Source organism: Bufo gargarizans, chromosome 2 (genome assembly GCF_014858855.1).
Source record: "Bufo gargarizans isolate SCDJY-AF-19 chromosome 2, ASM1485885v1, whole genome shotgun sequence".
Taxonomy (NCBI): Eukaryota; Metazoa; Chordata; class Amphibia; order Anura; family Bufonidae; genus Bufo; species Bufo gargarizans.
In genome coordinates, this window is record NC_058081.1 from 688,111,177 (window position 1) to 688,133,235 (window position 22,059).

Here is a 22,059-nt window from a genome sequence, read left to right on the forward strand (position 1 = left end):
GATTCCTGATTTTGTTGGCCAAGCAGGAATCCAGATTCCCACAGTGGGCTTCACTGAATATGACTATTTTAGTCTTTTTTTCAGTGACCTCTTTGTGAATCTGATGGTGGAGCAAACGAACTTGTACGCCCAACAGTTCATTGCTCAACACCCGGGCTCCTTTTTGGCTAGGTCCGGTGGCTGGTCAGTGCAGCCAAGATGAGGACGTTTTGGGGCCTCGTGCTGCACATGGGCCTAGTAAAAAAACCAGTGTCAGGAATTACTTGAGTGGGAATGTCCTCTACCAGACCCCACTTTACAGTACGGCCATGAAACGTACCCGGTTTGAGGCCATTTGCAAATGCCTGCATTATGCAGATAATGCAGCATGTCCCCGTTCCCTCCACCGCACCCCCCGAGGTGATCCTGCCTATGACCGCCGGTACAATATCAGGCCGGTCATCGATCGCTTCGGGGCCAAATTTTTGGAGGCCTATGTACTTGGAATGGAGATCACGGTTGATGAGTCTCTCACTGCTTTCAAGGGGAGACTCATTTTCCGCCAGTATGTTCCCCCAAGGTATGGCGTGAAGCTGTAAGAACTTTGTGAGAGTAACTCAGGGTACAGACGTTAGACAGGAGATGTAGCGCAGTTAATGCCGCTGTCTGCAGCGACCAAACAATTGCAAGCTGTTTAGCGCAGGTTGTGCTAAAAATATATTTTGCTGTCAGGTACAACTATACTTAAATGGACTGCCTAATGTACCTCCAGCCTCATAATCACTTGATCTTTTCTGTCCAGTGAATGCCTAATGTTTGGGGCCTGTAGTCCAGTGGCCTACAGTAAAATTTGTATCCATTGACCGCATTATGTACCTCGAGCCACATAATCACAATTTATTTTATGTCAGGTGAATCCCTAATTTTTAACCTCTTATGGACACAGGGCGTACCTGTATGCTCTGATGTCCTGGTACTTAAGGACACAGGGCATACAGGTACACCCTGTGTATTTCAGATCACTGCCTTGCGGCGGGCGGTGATCGGAACAAGGTGCCTGATCAAATCATTCAGCAGGCACCTTGGTACAATGCCTAGGGGGGTCCTGTGACCCCCTTGTGTTGGCGATCGCAGACTGGTGGTGTAAGTTTGCTGCTCCGCCCGCCCACCTGCCCAGTCTGATTGGCTGACTGGGCTGGTGGGCGGGCGGAGCGGCAAATTTGAATTGCCGGAGCTTCTCTCCCAGCTCATACACGTCAGTGGAGCGGGGAGAGAGAGGAGCCTCCGGCTGCAGAGTAAGTTTTATGTGCCATCAGGCACAAATCAGCATATTAGGGACAGTGAGGGAGAGAAAGGGAAAGGTAGATTAGGCAGCGATAGTAAGGGAGAGTAAGGGGAAAAAAAAAATGTTTATTTTTACTGTGGTATAGCACCCGGGTCGGGTGTCTGGGGTCCACAGCACTCAGATGTGTGACCCCAGACCCCCCAGGGTGCTGCAGCTTGCCTCCCCACCCCCACACACACATTTTTTGGGGCGCAAGTGTTGTTTTTTTTTGCATGCGCTATACCTGGCCGGTGTAACGTTACATTACCCTACTTCGTGAGATTTCCCTACCTCCTAACTTCCGGTCGCACTGCTAATGACGTGAGGAGGCGTTCCTGAGTTTTGACGATCTCCGCATGACAGTTTATGGAAAATCTCAGCGGAGTTCAGCTGCACACCGGGACACTGTGCATGCGCCGGCCGTAGTTAGCCGCGCTTGCGCACTGGGCCGTAATATTTCTCTACTGAGGTTCTCCGGCGCATGCGCAGTCTCCCGGTGTGCAGCTGAACTCCGCTGAGATTTTACATAAACTATCCGTTTGCGCATGCACAGATCGTTAAAACTCTGGAACGCCTCCTCACGTCATTAGCAGTGCGACCGGAAGTTAGGAGGTAGGGAAATCTCACGAAGTAGGGTATTGTTAACGTTACACCGGCACTCTTAGGGTCCGGCCACTGTTAGAGCATCGCCCACCCCGCCGCTGATCAGCTTCGTACCGCTGATCAGCGCATTTGAATCTATATATTTTTTTTACACGTTTAAGGAATTTTTATTTTTTTTGTTAATTATTATTATTATTGTTCTGTTTAGTTTAAGGCAAAGTACGTGAACACCCGCCCCCCACACACACGCACACTAAATAAAGTTTTCCACGCACGCACACACATACTTCCCTATGGCCCGACAGACGCTCTCGGACGCGGAGGCATATGCCCTGCTTGCCCCCTAATCCGAGAGCCCCAGTGAGGACGAGGATGACCCCACTTTCCTCTTGTCATCCGTGTCCTCCTCATCATCTAGCGATGATGATGAGCCCCCAAGGTGGCGGAGAGGCCGCCAGCCGGAGCAAGGGGACCGCCATGCCAGAGAATTTGTGGCCTACACTAGTACGAGCAGCTCTGTGGCTCGTACTAGTTTTCCGGCCCACCAGATAAGTTCACCTGAGCCCTCTACCGGTGAACTTGCATGGTGTACCCCAGAGGATTTTGAGCCCATGATTCCTGATTTTGTTGGCCAAGCAGGAATCCAGATTCCCACAGTGGGCTTCACTGAATATGACTATTTTAGTCTTTTTTTCAGTGACCTCTTTGTGAATCTGATGGTGGAGCAAACGAACTTGTACGCCCAACAGTTCATTGCTCAACACCCGGGCTCCTTTTTGGCTAGGTCCGGTGGCTGGTCAGTGCAGCCAAGATGAGGACGTTTTGGGGCCTCGTGCTGCACATGGGCCTAGTAAAAAAACCAGTGTCAGGAATTACTTGAGTGGGAATGTCCTCTACCAGACCCCACTTTACAGTACGGCCATGAAACGTACCCGGTTTGAGGCCATTTGCAAATGCCTGCATTATGCAGATAATGCAGCATGTCCCCGTTCCCTCCACCGCACCCCCCGAGGTGATCCTGCCTATGACCGCCGGTACAATATCAGGCCGGTCATCGATCGCTTCGGGGCCAAATTTTTGGAGGCCTATGTACTTGGAATGGAGATCACGGTTGATGAGTCTCTCATACTGGCGGACTCATTTTCCGCCAGTATGTTCCCCCAAGGTATGGCGTGAAGCTGTAAGAACTTTGTGAGAGTAACTCAGGGTACAGACGTTAGACAGGAGATGTAGCGCAGTTAATGCCGCTGTCTGCAGCGACCAAACAATTGCAAGCTGTTTAGCGCAGGTTGTGCTAAAAATATATTTTGCTGTCAGGTACAACTATACTTAAATGGACTTTTGGGTTTCTAACAAGGTTTAGCAATTTAGCGCAGGTTGCACTAAAAATATATATTGCTGCAACACACAATAGTCCTTAAAAGGACTTTTGGGTCTATAACAAGTATAAAAACTAAAATATTGCTATTTCAATCCCTGCACTATTTCTCCCTTCTGCTCTCCAACTCTCCCTAAGGCCTCATGCACACGACCGTTGTGTGCATCCGTGGCCGTTGTGCCGTTTTCCGTTTTTTTTCGCGGACACATTGACTTTCAATGGGTCCGTGGAAAAATCGGAAAATGCACCGTTTTGCAGCCGAGGCCGTGATCCGTGTATCCTGTCCGTCAAAAAAATATGACCTGTCCTATTTTTTTGACGGACAACGGTTCACGGACCCATTCAAGTCAATGGGTCCGTGAAAGAACACGGATGCACACAAGATTGGCATCCGTGTCCGTGATCCGTGGCCGTAGGTTGCTTTCATACAGACGGATCCGAAGATCCGTCTGCATAAAAGCTTTTTCTGATCTAAGTTTTCACCAAAAATCGTTGGTGGCACAGTGTGCGCCCACCATCGCCCCCCCCCTTCCTCCCTCTATAGTTAAAAATCGTTGGTGGCACAGTGTGTGCCCACCATCGCCCCCCCTTCCTCCCTCTATAGTTAAAAATCGTTGGTGGCACAGTGTGCGCCCACCATCGGCCCCCCCTCTCTCTATAGTAGTAACAACCATTGGTGGCAGTGTGCGGCCTCCCATTCCCCCCCCCCATCATTGGTGGCAGCGGAGTTCCGATCGGAGTCCCAGTTTAATCGCTGGGGCTCCGATCGGTAACCATGGCAACCAGGAAGCTACTGCAGCCCTGGTTGCCATGGTTACTTAGCAATAGTACAATAGTAGAAGATTCATACTTACCTGCTTGCTGCTGCGATGTCTGTGACCGGCCGGGAGCTCCTCCTACTGGTAAGTGACAGTTCTTTAGCAATGCACCGCACAGACCTTTCACTTACCAGTAGGTGGAGCTCCCGGCCGGTCACAGACATCGCAGCAGCAAGCAGGTAAGTATGAATCTTCTACAATTGTACTATTGCTAAGTAACCATGGCAACCAGGGATGCAGTAGCTTCCTGGTTGCCATGGTTACCGATCGGAGCCCCAGCGATTAAACTGGGACTCCGATCGGAACTCCGCTGCCACCAATGATGGGGGGGGGAATGGGAGGCCGCACACTGCCACCAATGGTTGTTACTACTATAGAGAGAGGGGGGGCCGATGGTGGGCGCACACTGTGCCACCAACAATTTTTAACTATAGAGGGAGGAAGGGGGGGGCGATGGTGGGCACACACTGTGCCACCAACGATTTTTAACTATAGAGGGAGGAAGGGGGGGCGATGGTGGGCGCACACTGTGCCACCAACGATATTCAAACTGGGGAGGGGGGGGGTCTGCCCCCTGCTGCCTGGCAGCCCTGATCTCTTACAGGAGAATATGATAGTACAATTAACCCCTTTAGGTGCCGCACCTGAAGGGGTTAATTGTGCTATCATATCCCCCTGTAAGAGATCGGGTGGTGCCAGGCAGCAGGGGGCAGTCTTGTACCAAGTTTGCAGTGTATTCAAACCTGAAGCGTCCCCATCACCATGGGAACGCCTCTGTGTTAGAATATACTGTCGGAAATGAGTTTCACGATGTAGCTCATATCCGACAGTATATTCTAACGTAGAGGCGTTCCCATGGTGATGGGGACGCTTCAAGTTATGTTTGGGTGTCCGCCTGGCCGTGCGGAGGCAAGCGGATCCGTCCAGACTTATAATGTAAGTCAATGGGGACGGATCCGTTTGAAGATGACACACTGTGGCTCAATTTTCAAACGGATCCGTCCCCATTGACTTGCATTGTAATTCAGGACGGATCCGTTTGGCTCCGCACGGCCAGGCGGACGCCAAAACGACTTTTTTTTCATGTCCGTGGATCCTCCAAAAATCAAGGAAGACCCACGGACGAAAAAATGGTCACGGATCACGGACCCACGGACCCCGTTTTTGCGGACCGTGAAAAAAAACTGTCGTGTGCATGAGGCCTAAGACTGAGCCGAACACGTCAAAAGGTGCTATATAGCACCCGATTACACTTTCCTGCCTGCCAATCACTGTAATGCCAGCAGCCAACATGGCTATGGCATTACAGTGAATGGCAGCACTTACCTGCACATTTATTGGCTGCAGAGCAGCCAACAAATGTGCGGGGAAAAGACTCGAGCATCGGGCTTAAGCACACGCGGTTTTTGGCCGAACACCGCCATGTGCCGAGCATGCTTGCCCAACACTGCAAGGAGTAGCTACAAAGAATGCCTGTTCGAGGATAGCCAACAGCCCTTTGATTTCAATGACAGCAGTTTAATGCTGGGAAATTAAATAACTGCTTCCTTAAGATTACTGCTGATCTGTAGCGATCACAGCTGCAAGGTGTCTTGTGATTAATTTATAATTGGGAGACCCTTTTAAAAAAAAAGGTCTTTCACAAAGCAGACAACCCCCTTAGGGCTTACAAGTGTGTTTGTCATTGTGGTCCAGGACCTTACTGTCCTGTGTCTTGCCTTGAAATCCAAACCAGCAGAGTGTCATGTAAACAATAAATAAAATCTTTATGATTAGTTTGTGGTGTTTGGTTCCAAGTCCATTCAGTCTTCAGATATCATGGAGAAGGTCAGGACTACCCTAAAGAGGTTAGCCCATCTACACCTTTCCCTGGTTTCAGCTACAATAAGATTACTATAGAGGTTTCATAGTGATAGAGTTCCCATAATCTTCTGCAATATTTGGAATGTGGAATTGAAGATCTATCTCAGGTCCATATCTGTACTACAGTTTTTGGGGATCTAATTCCAAATAAACTGTAACAGTCTCTGCTCCCGAGGTTGAAAGCAATTGTGTTGTAGAAACCATAGTGTTATACAAGGAGCAGGAAGCCTCATCTTGTGATGCTCTGCATGTGACCTAGATTGGAAATACATCAGGTAATAAGAGCTGATATAGGTACAACCTGTTACTGGTTAGATGCAAATAAAACATTAATCACCATTGTCATTTAATAGTGTTTTCCTAAAATCAAAGGTTAGGAAACATGGCTCGGAGGCTTCCTCATAGAGATTGTTTTATGCTAATACATAATCATAGGTTGCAGTAAATACATGGCGGAGTACTCGCAATGCAAAGAGAAATATTGTCCACCGTGGCTGGTCAGATCGCTGATTTATTTTTCGCCCTGTGGTAGGAAATAGCAGGCAAAAAATTACATCAATTTTTTTATATATGATAAAGGCACAAATCTGATGTAACAGTAACAACATACAGAAGCAACAGGTGTTTTCTTGGCTGGTGAGACATGCGTTATGGAGTTAATGCAGAACATCAATGTGGTTTACGTACCACAGTTGTTCGTTTGCGTTGTACTGGAGCAGTCATGTTAGGTAAATTGTGTACACATGCTTGTTGCATCAAACTAATGTTCATTTAACTAACATTAAATAAACATTAGTGAACACAGATACTTTGCATAGCAGCAATAGGGGCAAATGTCCACAAACATCCATACTCCAAAGTACACTTGTTCCAAGAGACTTCACTTGTTCTGAACAAGCACTCAAAAATTCTCCCTTTTTTGGGAGCAGCAGCAGTGCAGTGCAGAACCTCACAGACGAGGCAGGAGATGTGCAGCCGCTTAGGAGTACCAGTAGTGGCATCAGGTGGAGTAGCAGCAGCAGTACAGTATGAATCACTATTTATAGGCAGACAGCAGCAGTTGAATCATTGCGCTGACTCATTCATTTTGATAACGGTAATGATTTGGAGACTTGTGCGGGAAAATTTTACTCGCTGGGGTGTGAAGTCGCCACCTGTGACACTGAATACTCTCTCTGACAGTATGCTAGAGGATGAACCAGACAGTACATCATTAGCAAACTTGGCCAGTTCCAGCCACTGTTCTAATATCCTCCCCTAAAGTACATGGGGTTGGGAAAAAGGTCCAGTTCAAATTTGACGCGCACATGGTATGACGTGCAGTGAAATGCTTAGATGACATTCCAATTTAAAAAAAAGGAGAAAACAATAAATGGGCCCCTGATGTTTTGTCCCAGACCCCGAGTGTCCTTCCTGCCTGTTAGATATAACTGTATTGCCATTCTCAGGACGGCAATACAATTGAATCTAATGTGCTACAAGAGCTTAAGGACCAGTGTCATGTGATCAGTGCTAAATGCAGGTTTTATTAGACGTCTATTCGCCTCTCATTAATAGTAAGTAACCCCATCATGTACCTCACATTAAATGGGTCGTCTCACTTCAGTAAGAGGCATTTATCATGTAGAGAACGTTAATACAAGCCACGTACTAATGTATAGTTATTATCCATGCTGCTTCCCTTGCTGGCTGGATTAATTTTTCCATCACAATATACACTGTTTGTTTCCATGGTTACGACCACCCTGCAATCCATCACCTGTGGCTGTGCTTGCACATTATAGGAAAAAGCACTAGGCTATGGTCCCGGCCACCAGAGAGGCTGATGCTTTTTCCTATAGTTGCAGTCACGACCACCACTGATGGATTGCAGGGTGTTCTGTAACCATGGAAACGAGCCGTATCTAATGTGATGGAAAAATGAATCCAGCCAGCAAGGGAAGCAATATGGATAATAACAATACATTAGTAAGTGCCTTGTATTAACTTTCTCTACATGATAAATGCCACTTACTGAAGTGAGACGACCCCTTTAACCCCAATCTGTACTTTAAATGAGGAGGTAGTTGATGGGGTTACTGACATGGCGTTATTAATTTGGACCTCCATGTGCCTCATATGAAAAAAAAAAGCTGTTTTGCAGGAATCTGTTATGTAAAGGTAGTTGCCAAAATAGAACAGTAACCGGGCAGCAAATGCACCTAATTGTGACCTGTTCTCAATCCCTGTCGCTGCTTACAACCCTTAACATACCCCAAATTACCAAATATTCTCTCCCTATAATCTCCTTTTACTGTCCCTCCCTGTCACCTATTTTCTCTCTATATATTGGGCAGACTAAATGGGCCAAATGGTTCTTATCTGCCGACACATTCTATGTTTCTATCTTTTTATACTGTGCCTCCCTATCACCTACTATCTCCCTATAATCTTCTTACATTGTCTCTATCACCTATTCTTTCCCTATAATCTGCCCCTAGCTCGGTATACCAGTCTGAGGAGGGGCAGAGCTACAGCACACCTTCTGCATAGCCATCACCCCTGTCAAACCCCCCCCCCCACATCCTTCCAATGTCAGATGACCATTCTTCCTCCATCCTTGCGGTATTTCCTTGCCAGTTTTCACAGTGAAATAGTGCTGCCATACCATTCTTTGCAATTCATCCAAAATGAACCACAGAAGCTTCAGATTCATTTTAGGGATGGATTTTTTGTGAACCCAGTTAATTACAAATCAATTTGCTCATCCATAGTCAGTGGAGAAACCATGGAGATACGTGCAGTACCTTAGATCTGGGGGCATCTCCAAAGTTTAGTTTGATATGTTTTATGTTTTTAATGTTAATGCGTTGCACACTCAGTTGTAATGTTAATGCTATATGCTGTGCACACAAATGCTCCAGCCTGAGGCTAACAATCCTGGCCCGGCCCTCTTTGTATCCCAGGGTGTGGGCTGGATCAACCCCCTAGCTTCTGAGGTGTTCATTGTGAGTAGCTGTAGAGAGAGGAAGAGAGGGCCGTCTCCATGTGCTCCTCTCCATATACTCCAGCTCCAAGCACCGCCACAAGCTCTAGGACAGGCATCCTCAAACTGAGGCCCTCCAAACTACAACTCCCAGCATGCCCGAACAGCCTACAGGTATCAGCCTACAGCAGGGCATTGTGGGAGTTGTAGTTTTACAACAGCTGGAGGGCTGCAGTTTGAGGATGCCTGCTCTAGGAGGTGAAAGCAAGAAATAACTAAAAAAGGATTTGCATCTTTTCAGTGAAAGTAGGACAGCAAGGTAACCCAGATTAAGGTCATTCAGAGCCTGCTGCTGCAGAGGGACTAAATGTTAAGACATCCTATGCACCCTAGAATAGTGGACACTACAGCCACTGGTGGCAGAGCACAAACTATTAGCCAGAGACATCTGAGGGTCAATGCCATATTCTTCTGCTTAGCTCATGTTGGGACATCTGGGAGGATTTTGCACTGTATACAAACTACTGCTGGATGCACTACAACTTTAACCCTGCGTGCAGTAAAGACAGACTCCTGTTAAGTTTCATCTGGCCTTGTTTCTGACTCTCCTAACACCATATGCTGGCCATTGCATCTCCTACACGTGCCCTGCCTAACACCCACATGGACATGCCCAAACTATCATCAAGCAAGGAGCCCACAGCTACAGGGAGTGCCAGAGGGAACACAGGGTGCCTGTCCTTCACTGCACTGACCCCAGGGAACACCGGCCTGAGGGAGAACACTGTGACACACCATCACCAGGGTCACTACGATTCCCATCTTCTGCTCCGGCTTCTCGGGGGCTCCCTGAAGTTGCACCACTGAGGCTACTTTAACACTTGCGTTCAGAGCGGATCCGTCTGGTGTCTGCACAGACGGATCCGCACCTATAATGCAAACGCTTAGATCCGTTCAGAACGGATCCGTTTGCATTACCATGATAGTGCAAACGGATCCGTTTTGACTTTACATTGAAAATCAATGGGGGGGCAGATCCGTTTGAAAATTGAGCCATATAGTGTCAACTTCAAACGGATCTGTCCCCATTGACTTGCATTGTAAGTCTGGACGGATCCGTTTGCCTCCGCACGGCCAGGCTGCAAGCAGCATTCAGGTGTCCGCCTGCTGAGCGGAGCGGAGGACAAACGCTGCCAGACTGATGCATTCTGAGCGGATCCGCATCCACTCAGAATGCATTAGGGCTGGACGGATCCGTTCGGGCCGCTTGTGAGAGCCTTCAAACGGGACTCACAAGTGGAGCCCCGAACGCAAGTGTGAAACTAGCCTTAATCAGTCCGTGATCAGAGCTGTCTATGATCATGGACTCTGCCACCTGGTGTCTACTGTATAAAAGACCAGCTATTCAACAGCTTTGGGACCTGCTCGGCTCTTGAGTGATATCATCTTTAAAGGCCCGACATTGGACATGTACAGCAGATGTTGGGTGGGGGTTAAACAACATCTTTACTTTATTCATATACTTACCAAGCAGACAAAAAAATGACATCTGGCTTTATTCCTTATAAGTTAATTTTATTGTAATATTGTATCAGAAATCTGTAATATTGCACACATTTATTGTGACATTTAGAAATCTAGCAGAGCTCAACTCGCTAACTGCTGATGTTATTTTCATGTGGTTTTTCCATAGGACTAGAGGTTAATTTGCTGTGTTATCACAGTGGAGGAAATAAACAGCTAATAACACGTTCAGCTCTGCTTCATCTCCATGTTACATTTAACCATAAAATCCCATTGCTTTTCAGAGCAAACTTCCAAATACTGGCTGCAGAATGATCTGACTTGCCTATTGTCTTCTACATTCTTCTAGTGTCACACATGTATCTCCAGAAAGAACATATCCCTCATTACAGACACATTTTCGATAACATTTTTTGTCACACGGTAGAGGGCCAAATGGTTGTTTACATGTTAGTGGACAGCCGGTTGCACAATCATCATAGTGCTGGTTGGGACCACAGGGGACCTTGCAGTCTTCTTCTTTGACGCACTGTACCTTTTCCCGAGCTGTCCCGGTCTGAGCCAGGAGTCCTTCATGACATTTACAGGTTATTATTCCAATATCAATGCAATATTTTGGAGGAGGTTTAGCTAAGTTGGAGCAGTTTCTTTCACATGCAGAAATGACTCCAGGAGAGCTGTTCGGAGGACAATTCAAATCTGGACAAAAAGGAAATGAACTGGGAGTTAACTGGTTTTATCTTAGCGTTATTATGAGCTTATTGAAAAGAAAACTAAACAAATGAAAAGAAAAAAGGAAGATAATAATAATAACAATAATATGTAATAATAATAATAATGATATTATCAACAACCAATTAGAGATGAATTAGAAATGGATTCTAATCGAAAAAATTTGACTTCCAAACTAAACAAAAGTTTTGGATGAATCGCGCAAAACAGCGCCCGCAATGTTACATTTCTATTTCATGACACTGGTGAGGAAATCCAGGCAGGGAAGATGAAGAAGGAGGATCACGTAATCATGGGCAGGGCCCCGTATGTCAATAATGCAATGCCGTCAGCCATTCAGCCAATCAGAAGGGAGGATATTGGCTGATCTATTAGGTACCATGTAATGTCCCAAGGAGAGACGCCATTCTGAACTTCACCGATGTGATGTCTGTCACAGACAGACAATGAAACAAATAAAACATCCAGTCAAGGGTCTGAAGTTCCCTCTACACAGGGATTATCATCAAGCCAATTATCAGGAATGAACTTTCATATGAATGCTCGTTCCCCATAATTGACCCGTGTAAAGTTGCCACTAATCGCCCCACAAAAGAGCAAAAGCTCCTTCATGAGTTTTTAAAGGGAAGTCCTGACCCCATGGACTTCTGGTGAGAAAGATTGGAACAGTGGCCAAAATAGGCCCAGCTTATGATCGGTTGTCCAACTTCAAGAGTAATGTCAGAGACGGTATTCAACAGTGTTGTCACAGCCAAAAACATGACATTTGTGAAAACGAATGAGGCAAGGATGTGTTAGGATTTCCACACGCTGAGGGACATTTATCAAGACTAGAGTTCCCATAGGACAGACAGGATTGGCGCACTTTTTATCACCACTTTAGAAAAGTGTTGAGAAGCTAAAAACGTTGCAAATGATGGCACAAATATGGTGTGCACCATAATTAGTGACAATAGCAGTGTAAACACTTTACTAAAGATCTCCCACTCTGCCTTTTGAAGTCACATTTTTAAATATATCTACTTAGGTTCTACTTACCGACTTGACTGTGCACCTCCCACTGCAAGACTATGGGAAGAAAATAATCCAAATGAACAATCACAATGTAACAATTTGTCTTCTGTATGATGTTTCTATTCAGATTGTTCTATTTGCTACAATAGGGAGAACCATATGGACAACTCATCCCCACCACCGATGTAAGGGTTCTGGGCTCGGGTACTGACAGACTGAGACACTGTAAAGGGAGCCAGTCACCATGGGAAGGCAGTACAGGTTATAGAGCTGGAGGAGCCGAGCAGGTTATAGTTTTGTGGGAAAATTACTGAATGAAATTCCAGCTCTTTCTGTGGTCAGGAGTCCAGTGGGCGGAGTGAATGACTGACAGCCTTCCCTCTGAGTGGACATACAGAGATATTCTGTTAGGGTAGGGTAGGACCGCCCACTGGACTCCTAAGCATAGTAAGATCAAACAATAATTTATATATATATATTAGTCCGCTCCTGGCCTCCTGCTGTATAACATACTGCTGGCAGATTGTTCAACGTGATTGGATCTCCTAAGATAAACTCAAATTATACCCGCTTATAAATATGCTTACTAGAATGTAGTTAGTCCCAAAACAAACACTCATGGCACCGCCGATCGATGGGGGTGGAGCGTAGTCAGCTGTTTCCATGTCTCCCATAGACAGCAATACAGTGTGAATGTGTGGCCATTTCTCTCCCACATAAGCACCTACCTTATTTAGTACATTCATGGCATATCTATCAGACTACCTAAAATGTCTCTTAACCTCCCTGGCGGTATGATAACTTCATTAATTTTGTACCCGGAGCGGTAGAAACTTCCAGAGCTGCGGCCGGAAGTTCGCACGGCGCTCCGGAAATGCGGATGCGGACAGTAAACTGTGTGCTGTCCGCATCTATCCCTGCGCCGTTCAAATTAACTCATGGTGGTCCCGAGTGTTGCTTGCAGTGTAATGTGACCCCGAGCGGGATTACCGCTAAGGAGGTTAAAGGAAATGTATCATCCCAAAATGAAATATCATTTGAAACATTCATCTACAGAAATTCCAATTTTACCATATCAGATTTTTCAGTTTCTAACAAATTGATTCACTCATGTTTAGTTGAATTCTGATTCTGCTGATTCTGATGTGCTGAACTCTATATATATATATATATATATATATATAGTATTGAAAGAAGGGGTTTAATGACAGCCCTGGAAGTCAAGATAACGCATGACAGTAGCACTATACAATGTATACAGCCCCGCGGTAACTCCCTGGTGTCCGAGGAAGCCACTGTCATACACTTACACTATTTCTTGAGACTGTCTATGGGCACACTTCTCTATATAAATTCCCATTCTTTACAGCTGCCGTAAAGCACACACCCTCTGAAGTACTGGGACTTTAATATAGAATGTTTGTGAAAAATTTGAAATAAATGACTACAGCATTTACAAGCAGAACATTCCCATTATTTGTCTTCCATAGACATCTAACGATTGAAAATAAAATCACATAGATGAGAGTTCAATCACTTGAAATACATACGTGCAAGCAAGAAGACAGCAGATAATTTGAAGAAGCCCATGTCTCTTCTGATAAAAGCTGAAGATACCACAAGTCACTGGTAACAGAAGACACAGACAAGACATTAAAATAATGCAGATCAATAATAAAGTAAGTAAAGGACACTTGTCTTCTACGTTACCTGTTCGGGCTCTGGGAAATGCTCCTGTGATGACTGTTGGACAGGACCGAACTCCTGGAGCCACATTTATAAGAGCCAGGTTGGGCGTCTGCACATATATTTGCATATTTAATTTGATATTTTGTAACATTTCCTTCATTTGTTTTACAATCTATGTGGTAATCACTGTGATTAATGGATGTCCAGGAATGACAAGGCGTGGGAAAGTGGTTCCTCAGAAGATTACAGGGATGTCACAAGGATTATAGGCTTTCTGTTGAGAAACCTCATCTATTAGCCAATGTAAAGAGTAGCTATAGGGTGTTTGGAGGACCATGGCACGTATTATGATTACTGTTATGGGCAGTGGCTGTAGAACCAGTGTGTCAGCCAATCAGTTTAACGTTGGGCCAATCCTGAGGACATTGTCATGGTGAGCCCCAAGTATTCAGCCTTGAACCTCTATACAGGGATCTGAACTTTGCTGCAGGGGAGCCATCAGGCCACTACGTCTTGGAGTAGTCCCAGTGCGGTTGGCTGCCGACCCTTGTTAGTAAGGGACACGGATGAAAAGCACCAAGGGATCAGCAAAATTCATAGAAGCAGTAGGTGCAATAACAGAGAGCAGCGATTGTACCGATCTCCTCCATTGTACCCCTCCGATGCTACATTCATAGATAATCGGGGCATCTGACAGAAATAATACAGTGTAAAATAAAAAAGATAAATAAATAAAATCATACTTACCTCATCCATTTGATCGCAAAGAGCCTGCCTCCATCATCTTGATTGAAGATCTAACGCGAAATCTTGGGCGCCTGTCATGATGTCATCACGTCGGCCGGCATGGTGACATCATACGTCACAGAGCATGCCATTTTGTGCGAGATCTTCAATCAAGATGGCGGCAGTAAACTCTTTGTGCTCAAACAGATGAGGTAAGTACAATATTATTATTTTTTTACTGCCATTCAGGGAAAGTCGATTCGCTACCACGAAGCACGAGAAAATTCGGCTCAACACTAGTGAGTTTGGTAAACAGGCACAGATCAGGTCAGTCAGTGAGGGTCAGAATCCATGACTTGGGCAAAAGTTAGTAAATGGGCAGACAAGCAAACACAGCACACCTTATCATGAACTAGCATACCAGTGAACTTATTGCTCAGGCAGAGAATGAGTCAAATTGGCACCAGCCTACTACCAGCACACAGCGCCAAGGAGGGTATTAACCTTAGCGATTGTGACAAACACCATATTTTTCAGTGTTACACCAAACATCCTACATAATTATATTGATAAACCTCCCCAATAACGTTCTAAATCCTTTGAGCTCCTTAACATATTAAATTAAAATGGGTCTGCCTGCAGCCACCTCTGAGGCAGGAAAGGAATTGATATGGTTACCATCAAACTGAATGGAAGGTGCACAAAATCTATATGCATTTAGCTCCTCATGTTGGTAGCTGCTGGAAAATTCTTTGAAAGAGCTCGGCACTCAGCAGAGGCCCAATAGCAGTCACCTGGTCTGCTTACATTGTAGGTACACCACTGGCAGTCAGTGCTCGGGTGGGTAAATTCACACCATCTTAATACCTCAAGGAGCAGTTTGGGCTTCCCCTAAAGTGGTTAGACAATGTGGACATTTCCCGTGTATATTAGAGCTACAATTAGATTATTATGGAGGATTCACACTGAAGGAGTTCCCACAATCCATTGCTGTTCTCATGGATGTCAGCAGTATTGGCAAGGCAGAATCTGAGACCTATATTGAATTCAGTTGTGTCATTCAGTCCCATGGTCACAGGTGTATAACATCCAGTCCCTAGCCATGCAGTCTGCCATTACTACAGGTGCATATCATCCAGCCTCCGGCCATTCAGTCTGCCATTACCACAGGTGTATAACATCCAGCCCCCTGCTATGCAGTCTGATGAATGAATTCCATCATGTTTCTGTAATAAGATGTTCCACCATTAACTGTGAGTGGTATTTTTGTAAAGTGGAAGGAACCACTGAAACTCAGCCACGAAGTGGAAGCCACATAAACTTACAAAGCAGGGTTGCTGAGTACTGAGGACTAGAGATGGCCTTGCGGTTCACTAGGAGGTCATTTTGCGGCTAACTTTGCTCGTTCACAGTTCAGCGAACGGGCGAACATATGGCGATGTCCGCCAGCGCCATATTCTTTTACATTGTGAAGAACTTTAACCCATGACACATCCATCAGGTGGTACAGGACAGCCAATTGAGACGTTTCAGCACATGGACATACCCCCTACATTATAAATAAACCTGATCTGGCCGCCATTTTACATTCAGTCTTTTGCCAGTGTAGGTAGAGGTTGCTGTGTGGAGCAGGGACAGGCTGTTAGGGACACCAAACGCTATCAAATAGGTCCACAAAAGTCCTTTTAAGGAATGGTATAGGTGTATTATCGATAGGTATGACTTAACCACTTTAACCCCGCTAGCTAAAACCCCCTTAATGACCAGGCCACTTTTTACACTTCTGCACTACACTACTTTCACCGTTTATTGCTCGGTCATGCAACTTACCACCCAAATAAATTTTACCTCCTTTTCTTCTCACTAATAGAGCTTTCATTTGTTGGTATTTTATTGCTGCTGACATTTTTACTTTTTTTGTTATTAATCGAAATTTAACGATTCTTTTGCAAAAAAAAAATAATTTTTCACTTTCAGCTGTAAAATTTTGCAAAAAAAACGACATCCATATATAAATTTTTCGCAAAATTTATTGTTCTACATGTCTTTGATTAAAAAAAAAATGTTTGGGCAAAAAAAAATGGTTTGGGTAAAAGTTATAGCGTTTACAAACTATGGTACAAAAATGTGAATTTCCGCTTTTTGAAGCAGCTCTAACTTTCTGAGCACCTGTCATGTTTCCTGAGGTTCTACAATGCCCAGACAGTACAAACACCCCACAAATGACCCCATTTCGGAAAGTAGACACCCTAAGGTATTCGCTGATGGGCATAGTGAGTTCATAGAACTTTTTATTTTTTGTCACAAGTTAGCGGAAAATGATGATTTTTTCTTTTTCTTACAAAGTCTCATATTCCACTAACTTGCGACAAAAAATAAAAAAATTCTAGGAACTCGCCATGCCCCTCACGGAATACCTTGGGGTGTCTTCTTTACAAAATGGGGTCACTTGTGGGGTAGTTATACTGCCCTGGCAATTTAGGGGCCCATATGTGTGAGAAGTACTTTGCAATCAAAATGTGTAAAAAATGGCCTGCGAAATCCGAAAGGTGCTCTTTGGAATGTGTGCCCCTTTGCCAACCTTGGCTGCAAAAAAAAGTCACACATCTGGTATCGCCGTACTCAGGAGAAGTTGGGGAATGTGTTTTGGGGTGTCATTTTACATATACCCATGCTGGGTGAGAGAAATATCTTGGCAAAAGACAACTTTTCCAATTTGTTTATACAAAGTTGGCATTTGACCAAGATATTTATCTCACCCAGCATGGGTATATGTAAAATGACACCCCGAAACACATTCCCCAACTTCTCCTGAGTACGGTGATACCAGATGTGTGACACTTTTTTGCAGCCAAGGTGGGCAAAGGGGCACACATTCCAAAGATCACCTTTCGGATTTTGCAGGCCATTTTTTACACATTTTGATTGCAAAGTACTTCTCACACATATGGGCCCCTAAAATGCAAGGGCAGTATAACTACGCCACAAGTGACCCCATTTTGGAAAGAAGACACCCCAAGGTATTCCGTGAGGGGCATGGCGAGTTCCTAGAATTTTTAATTTTTTGTCACAAGTTAGCGGAAAATGATGATTTTTTAATATTTTTTTTCCTTACAAAGTCTCATATTCCACTAACTTGCGACAAAAAATAAAAAATTCTAGGAACTCGCCATGCCCCTCACGGAATACCTTGGGGTGTCTTCTTTCCAAAATGGGGTCACTTGTGGCGTAGTTATACTGCCCTGGCATTTTAGGGGCCCTAATGTGTGAGAAGTAGTTTGCAATCAAAATGTGTAAAAAATGACCCGTGAAATCCGAAAGGTGCTCTTTGGAATATGTGCCCCTTTGCCCACCTAGGCTGCAAAAAAATGTCACACATCTGGTATCGCCGTACTCAGGAGAAGTTGGGGAATGTGTTTTGGGGTGTCATTTTACATATACCCATGCTGGGTGAGAGAAAAATCTTGGCAAAAGACAACTTTTCCCATTTTTTTATACAAAGTTGGCATTTGACCAAGATATTTATCTCACCCAGCATGGGTATATGTAAAATGACACCCCAAAACACATTCCCCAACTTCTCCTGAGTACTGCGATACCACATGTGTGACACTTTTTTGCAGCGCTTTCGGGCCCCTAACATGCCAGGGCAGTATAAATACCCCACATGTGACCCCACTTTGGAAAGAAGACACCCCAAGGTATTCCGTGAGGGGCATGGCGAGTTCCTAGAATTTTTTTTTTTTTGGCACAAGTTAGCGGAAATTGATTTTTTTTGTATTTTCTCACAAAGTCTCCCTTTCCGCTAACTTGGGACAAAAATTTCAATCTTTCATGGACTCAATATGACCCTCACGGAATACCTTGGGGGGTCTTCTTTCCAAAATGGGGTCACATGTGGGGTATTTACACTGCCCTGGCATTTTAGGGGCCCTAAAGCGTGAGAAGAAGTCTGGAATATAAATGTCAAAAAAATGTTACGCATTTGGATTCCGTCAGGGGTATGGTGAGTTCATGTGAGATTTTATTTTTTGACAGTTAGTGGAATATGAGACTTAGTAAGAAAAAAACAAAAACAAACAAAAAATTTCCGCTAACTTGAGCCCAAAAAAATGTCTGAATGGAGCCTTACAGGGGGTGATCAATGACAGGGAGGTGATCAGGGAGCCTATATGGGGTCATAACCCCCCTGTCATTGATCGCCCCCCTGTCATTGATCACCCCCCTGTAAGGCTCCATTCAGACGTCCGTATGATTTTTACGGATCCACCGATACATGGATCGGATCCGCAAAACACATGCGGACCTCTGAATGGAGCCTTACAGGGGGGTGATCAATGACAGATGGGTGATCACCCATATAGACTCCCTGATCACCTCCGTCATTGATCACCCCCCTGTAAGGCTCCATTCAGACGTCCGCATGTGTTTTGCAGATCCGATCCATGTATCAGTGGATCCGTAAAAATCATACGGACGTCTGAATGGAGCCTTACAGGGGGGTGATCAATGACGGAGGTGATCAGGGAGTCCATATGGGTGATCACCCCTCTGTCATTGATCACCCCCCTGTAAGGCTCCATTTAGACGTCCGCATGTGTTTTGCGGATCTGATCCATGTATCCGTGGATCCGTAAAAATCATACGGACCTCTGAATGGAGCCTTACAGGGGGGGGTGATCAATGACAGGGGTGTGATCAATGACAAGGGGGTGATCAGGGAGTCTATATGGGGTGATCAGTGGTTCATAAAGGGTTAATAAGTGACAGGGGTAGTGTAGTGTTTTGTGGTACTTTACAGAGCTGCCTGTGTCCTCTGGTGGTCGATCCAAACAAAACGGACCACCAGAGGACCAGGTAGCAAGTATATTAGACGCTGTTATCATAACAGCGTCTAATATACCTGTTAGGGGTTAAAAAAATCACATCTCCAGCCTGCCAGCAAGCGATCGCCGCTGGCAGGCTGAAGATCCACTCGCTTACCTTCCGTTCCTGTGAGCGCGCGCGCCTGTGTGCGCGCGCTCACAGGAAATCTCGGCTATCGTAAGATGACGCACGGATGCGTCCAGGAGGAGTAGATCAACCACCTTCCGGACGCATCCGTGTGTTAGGCGGTCCGGGGGTGGTTAATGAGGGGTGTAATATACTTCTAATATACTTTTTAACATAGAAAGTATATTGTGCAGCAGTTGGGTGCGGTTCTGCTGCGATACTGCAGTTATATAGAGGGGAAAACGTTCTTGGAACAAATAATTTATACTGGTGTGATATACCAGTTGCACCCCCAAAAAATGATTGAGGCAGGGGTGCTATATACCAATAATATACTTTCTATATAGTGCATTTGGGTAGTGCAGCATTTGTTTGTGGTTCTGCTGCGTCACCGCAGCTACACAGAGTGAAAAAGCTATTAGAACAAATAATTTCAACTGGTGTAATATACCAGTTGCCCCCCCCAAAACACTGATTGAAGCAGGGGTGTGATATACCAATTATATACTTTCCATATATTGCATTTGGGTAGTGCAGCATTTGTTTGCAGTTCTTCTGCGTTACCGCAGTTATACAGTGACAAACGATATTGTAACAAATAATTTCAACTGGTGTGATATACCAGTTGCCCCCCCAAAAAAATTATTAAAGCAGGGGTGTTATATACTAATAATATACTTTCTATATAGTGCATTTGAGTAGTGCAGCATTTGTTTGCGGTCCTACTGCGTAACCGCAGTGTGGGGATTTGCTTTGGTAGGCAGGTGAGCGGACACAGTATAGCGGTAACAGTTTAACTTAAACAGTTCAGTGTTTATTCACACAGAAGGCGAAACAAAATGACAGTTCGCAGTCTTGGTTCACACCATGGAATGTCCACAGGACAAAACATTCACCTTGTTAGCAGGTTTTCACCAGCGGTCCCCAGCAGGCTTTAGGGGCCTGTTTTACAGCATGTGGCTCTCAGCCCTTTAGCACGGCAAATACCTTCAGATCCCAAAACACAGAGACAACTTGATGCTAAGCCCAGCTGTCTTTTAAGGACAGCTATGTGTTGTCAAAACCCGGACCGGCACTAAAGTCCAGTCCGGTGTTTGACCCCACCTGGTTGCAAATCAGCCCAGCAGCACACACTGGGGGGAAAATGTAACACCCCAGAGTTGTGTTACAAAACTCTTTTACCCCGCTACAACCTGTTAAGTGTATTTACAGTGGCGTACACAAAATCCATGGGGCCCCGGTGCGAAACTGATCCATGGGGCCCCCTCCCTGTCGCCCCCCCCCCCAACCTGCCGCAAGAATTTACTTGGGCCCCCTGGATTGGGATTAATAATGCTCTTTGCCTCTCTGTGACCTTTTTACTACAAAATCACAGTGAGATAAAGTTGTCACTGTGATTTTGTAGCAAATAGATCACAGAGAGGCAAAGAGCATTATTAATCGTGTTAATGCTCCGTGTCTCGGCTGTCCGGGACGGGGCTTGGCTCTCTTTCAAGCAGCAGATTACCCGCACGGCATCCGCTTATGTGAAAGACCCCTAAACCCAATGCATGACTACACTCACCCAGTCCTAACTAATAAAATCTGGTCCTACCTCATCCAGGGTGTCGCTGGGGTCGGCGTGTAGTCCGCTGGATCCAGAACAAGGTCCCTGTGGTGATCGAGAAAAAAGAATAATCACATAAGGAAGGGATGGTGACTGCCTCTGTCAAATCACCAGCAGGGGGCGCTGTGCTGGCCTGTAACACTGAGCCATGCCAATGTATAGCATACATTTCCCCTAAGTACTACTACACAGTACTAATGCCCACCTTATGGACCCTCACAGTAATTAAGCCCACCTTGTGGTCCCTTCAAAATAGTTATGTCCTCCTTGTGGCCCCTCACAGTAGTTATGGCCAGATATATGCCCCCCTCACAGTAGTTATGTCCAGATATGTGCCCCCTCACAGTAGTTATGTCCAGATATGTGTCCCGCTTACAGTAGTTATGGCCAGATATGTGCCCCCTCACAGTAGTAATGTCCAGATATGTGCCCCCTCACAGTAGTAGTAATGTCCAGATATGTGCCCCCTCACAGTAGTAGTAATGTCCAGATATGTGCCTCCTCACAGTAGTTATGGCCAGATATGTGTCCCCCTAACAGTAGTTATGGCCAGATGTGTCCTGCTTACAGTAGTTATGTCCAGATATGTGCCCCCTCACTGTAGTTATGGCCAGATATGGCCCCCTCACTGTAGTTATGGCCAGATATGTGTCCCCCTCACAGTAGTTATGTCCAGATATGTGTCCCGCTTACCGTAGTTATGTCCAGATATGTGTCCCGCTTACAGTAGTTATGGCCAGATATGTGTCCCGCTTACAGTAGTTATGGCCAGATATGTGTCCCCCTCACAGTAGTTATGTCCAGATATGTGCCCCCTCACAGTAGTTATGGCCAGATATGTGCCCC

General features: G+C 45.4%; 1 protein-coding gene across 2 annotated transcripts in view; it reads right to left on the reverse strand.

Moving 5' to 3' along the window:
• The window catches only part of LOC122928975 (serine protease inhibitor swm-1-like), a 42,188-nt gene extending 28,157 nt beyond the window's left edge, over positions 1-14,031 (reverse strand). The window contains exons 1-4 of one of the 2 annotated variants that reach the window (XM_044282342.1): positions 13,911-14,031; positions 13,751-13,826; positions 12,225-12,254; positions 10,489-11,153 (exon numbers count right to left, since the gene is read on the reverse strand). In XM_044282342.1, coding sequence (XP_044138277.1) covers positions 11,105-11,153; positions 12,225-12,254; positions 13,751-13,826; positions 13,911-14,016 — 261 coding nt within the window. In that variant the 5' untranslated portion in view covers positions 14,017-14,031 and the 3' untranslated portion in view covers positions 10,489-11,104. Of the gene's footprint in view, positions 1-10,488; positions 11,154-12,224; positions 12,255-13,750; positions 13,827-13,910 lie in introns of those variants that run through there. The other variant, XM_044282340.1, reaches the window with a different exon arrangement.
• Between the last annotated feature and the right edge of the window lie 8,028 nt (positions 14,032-22,059).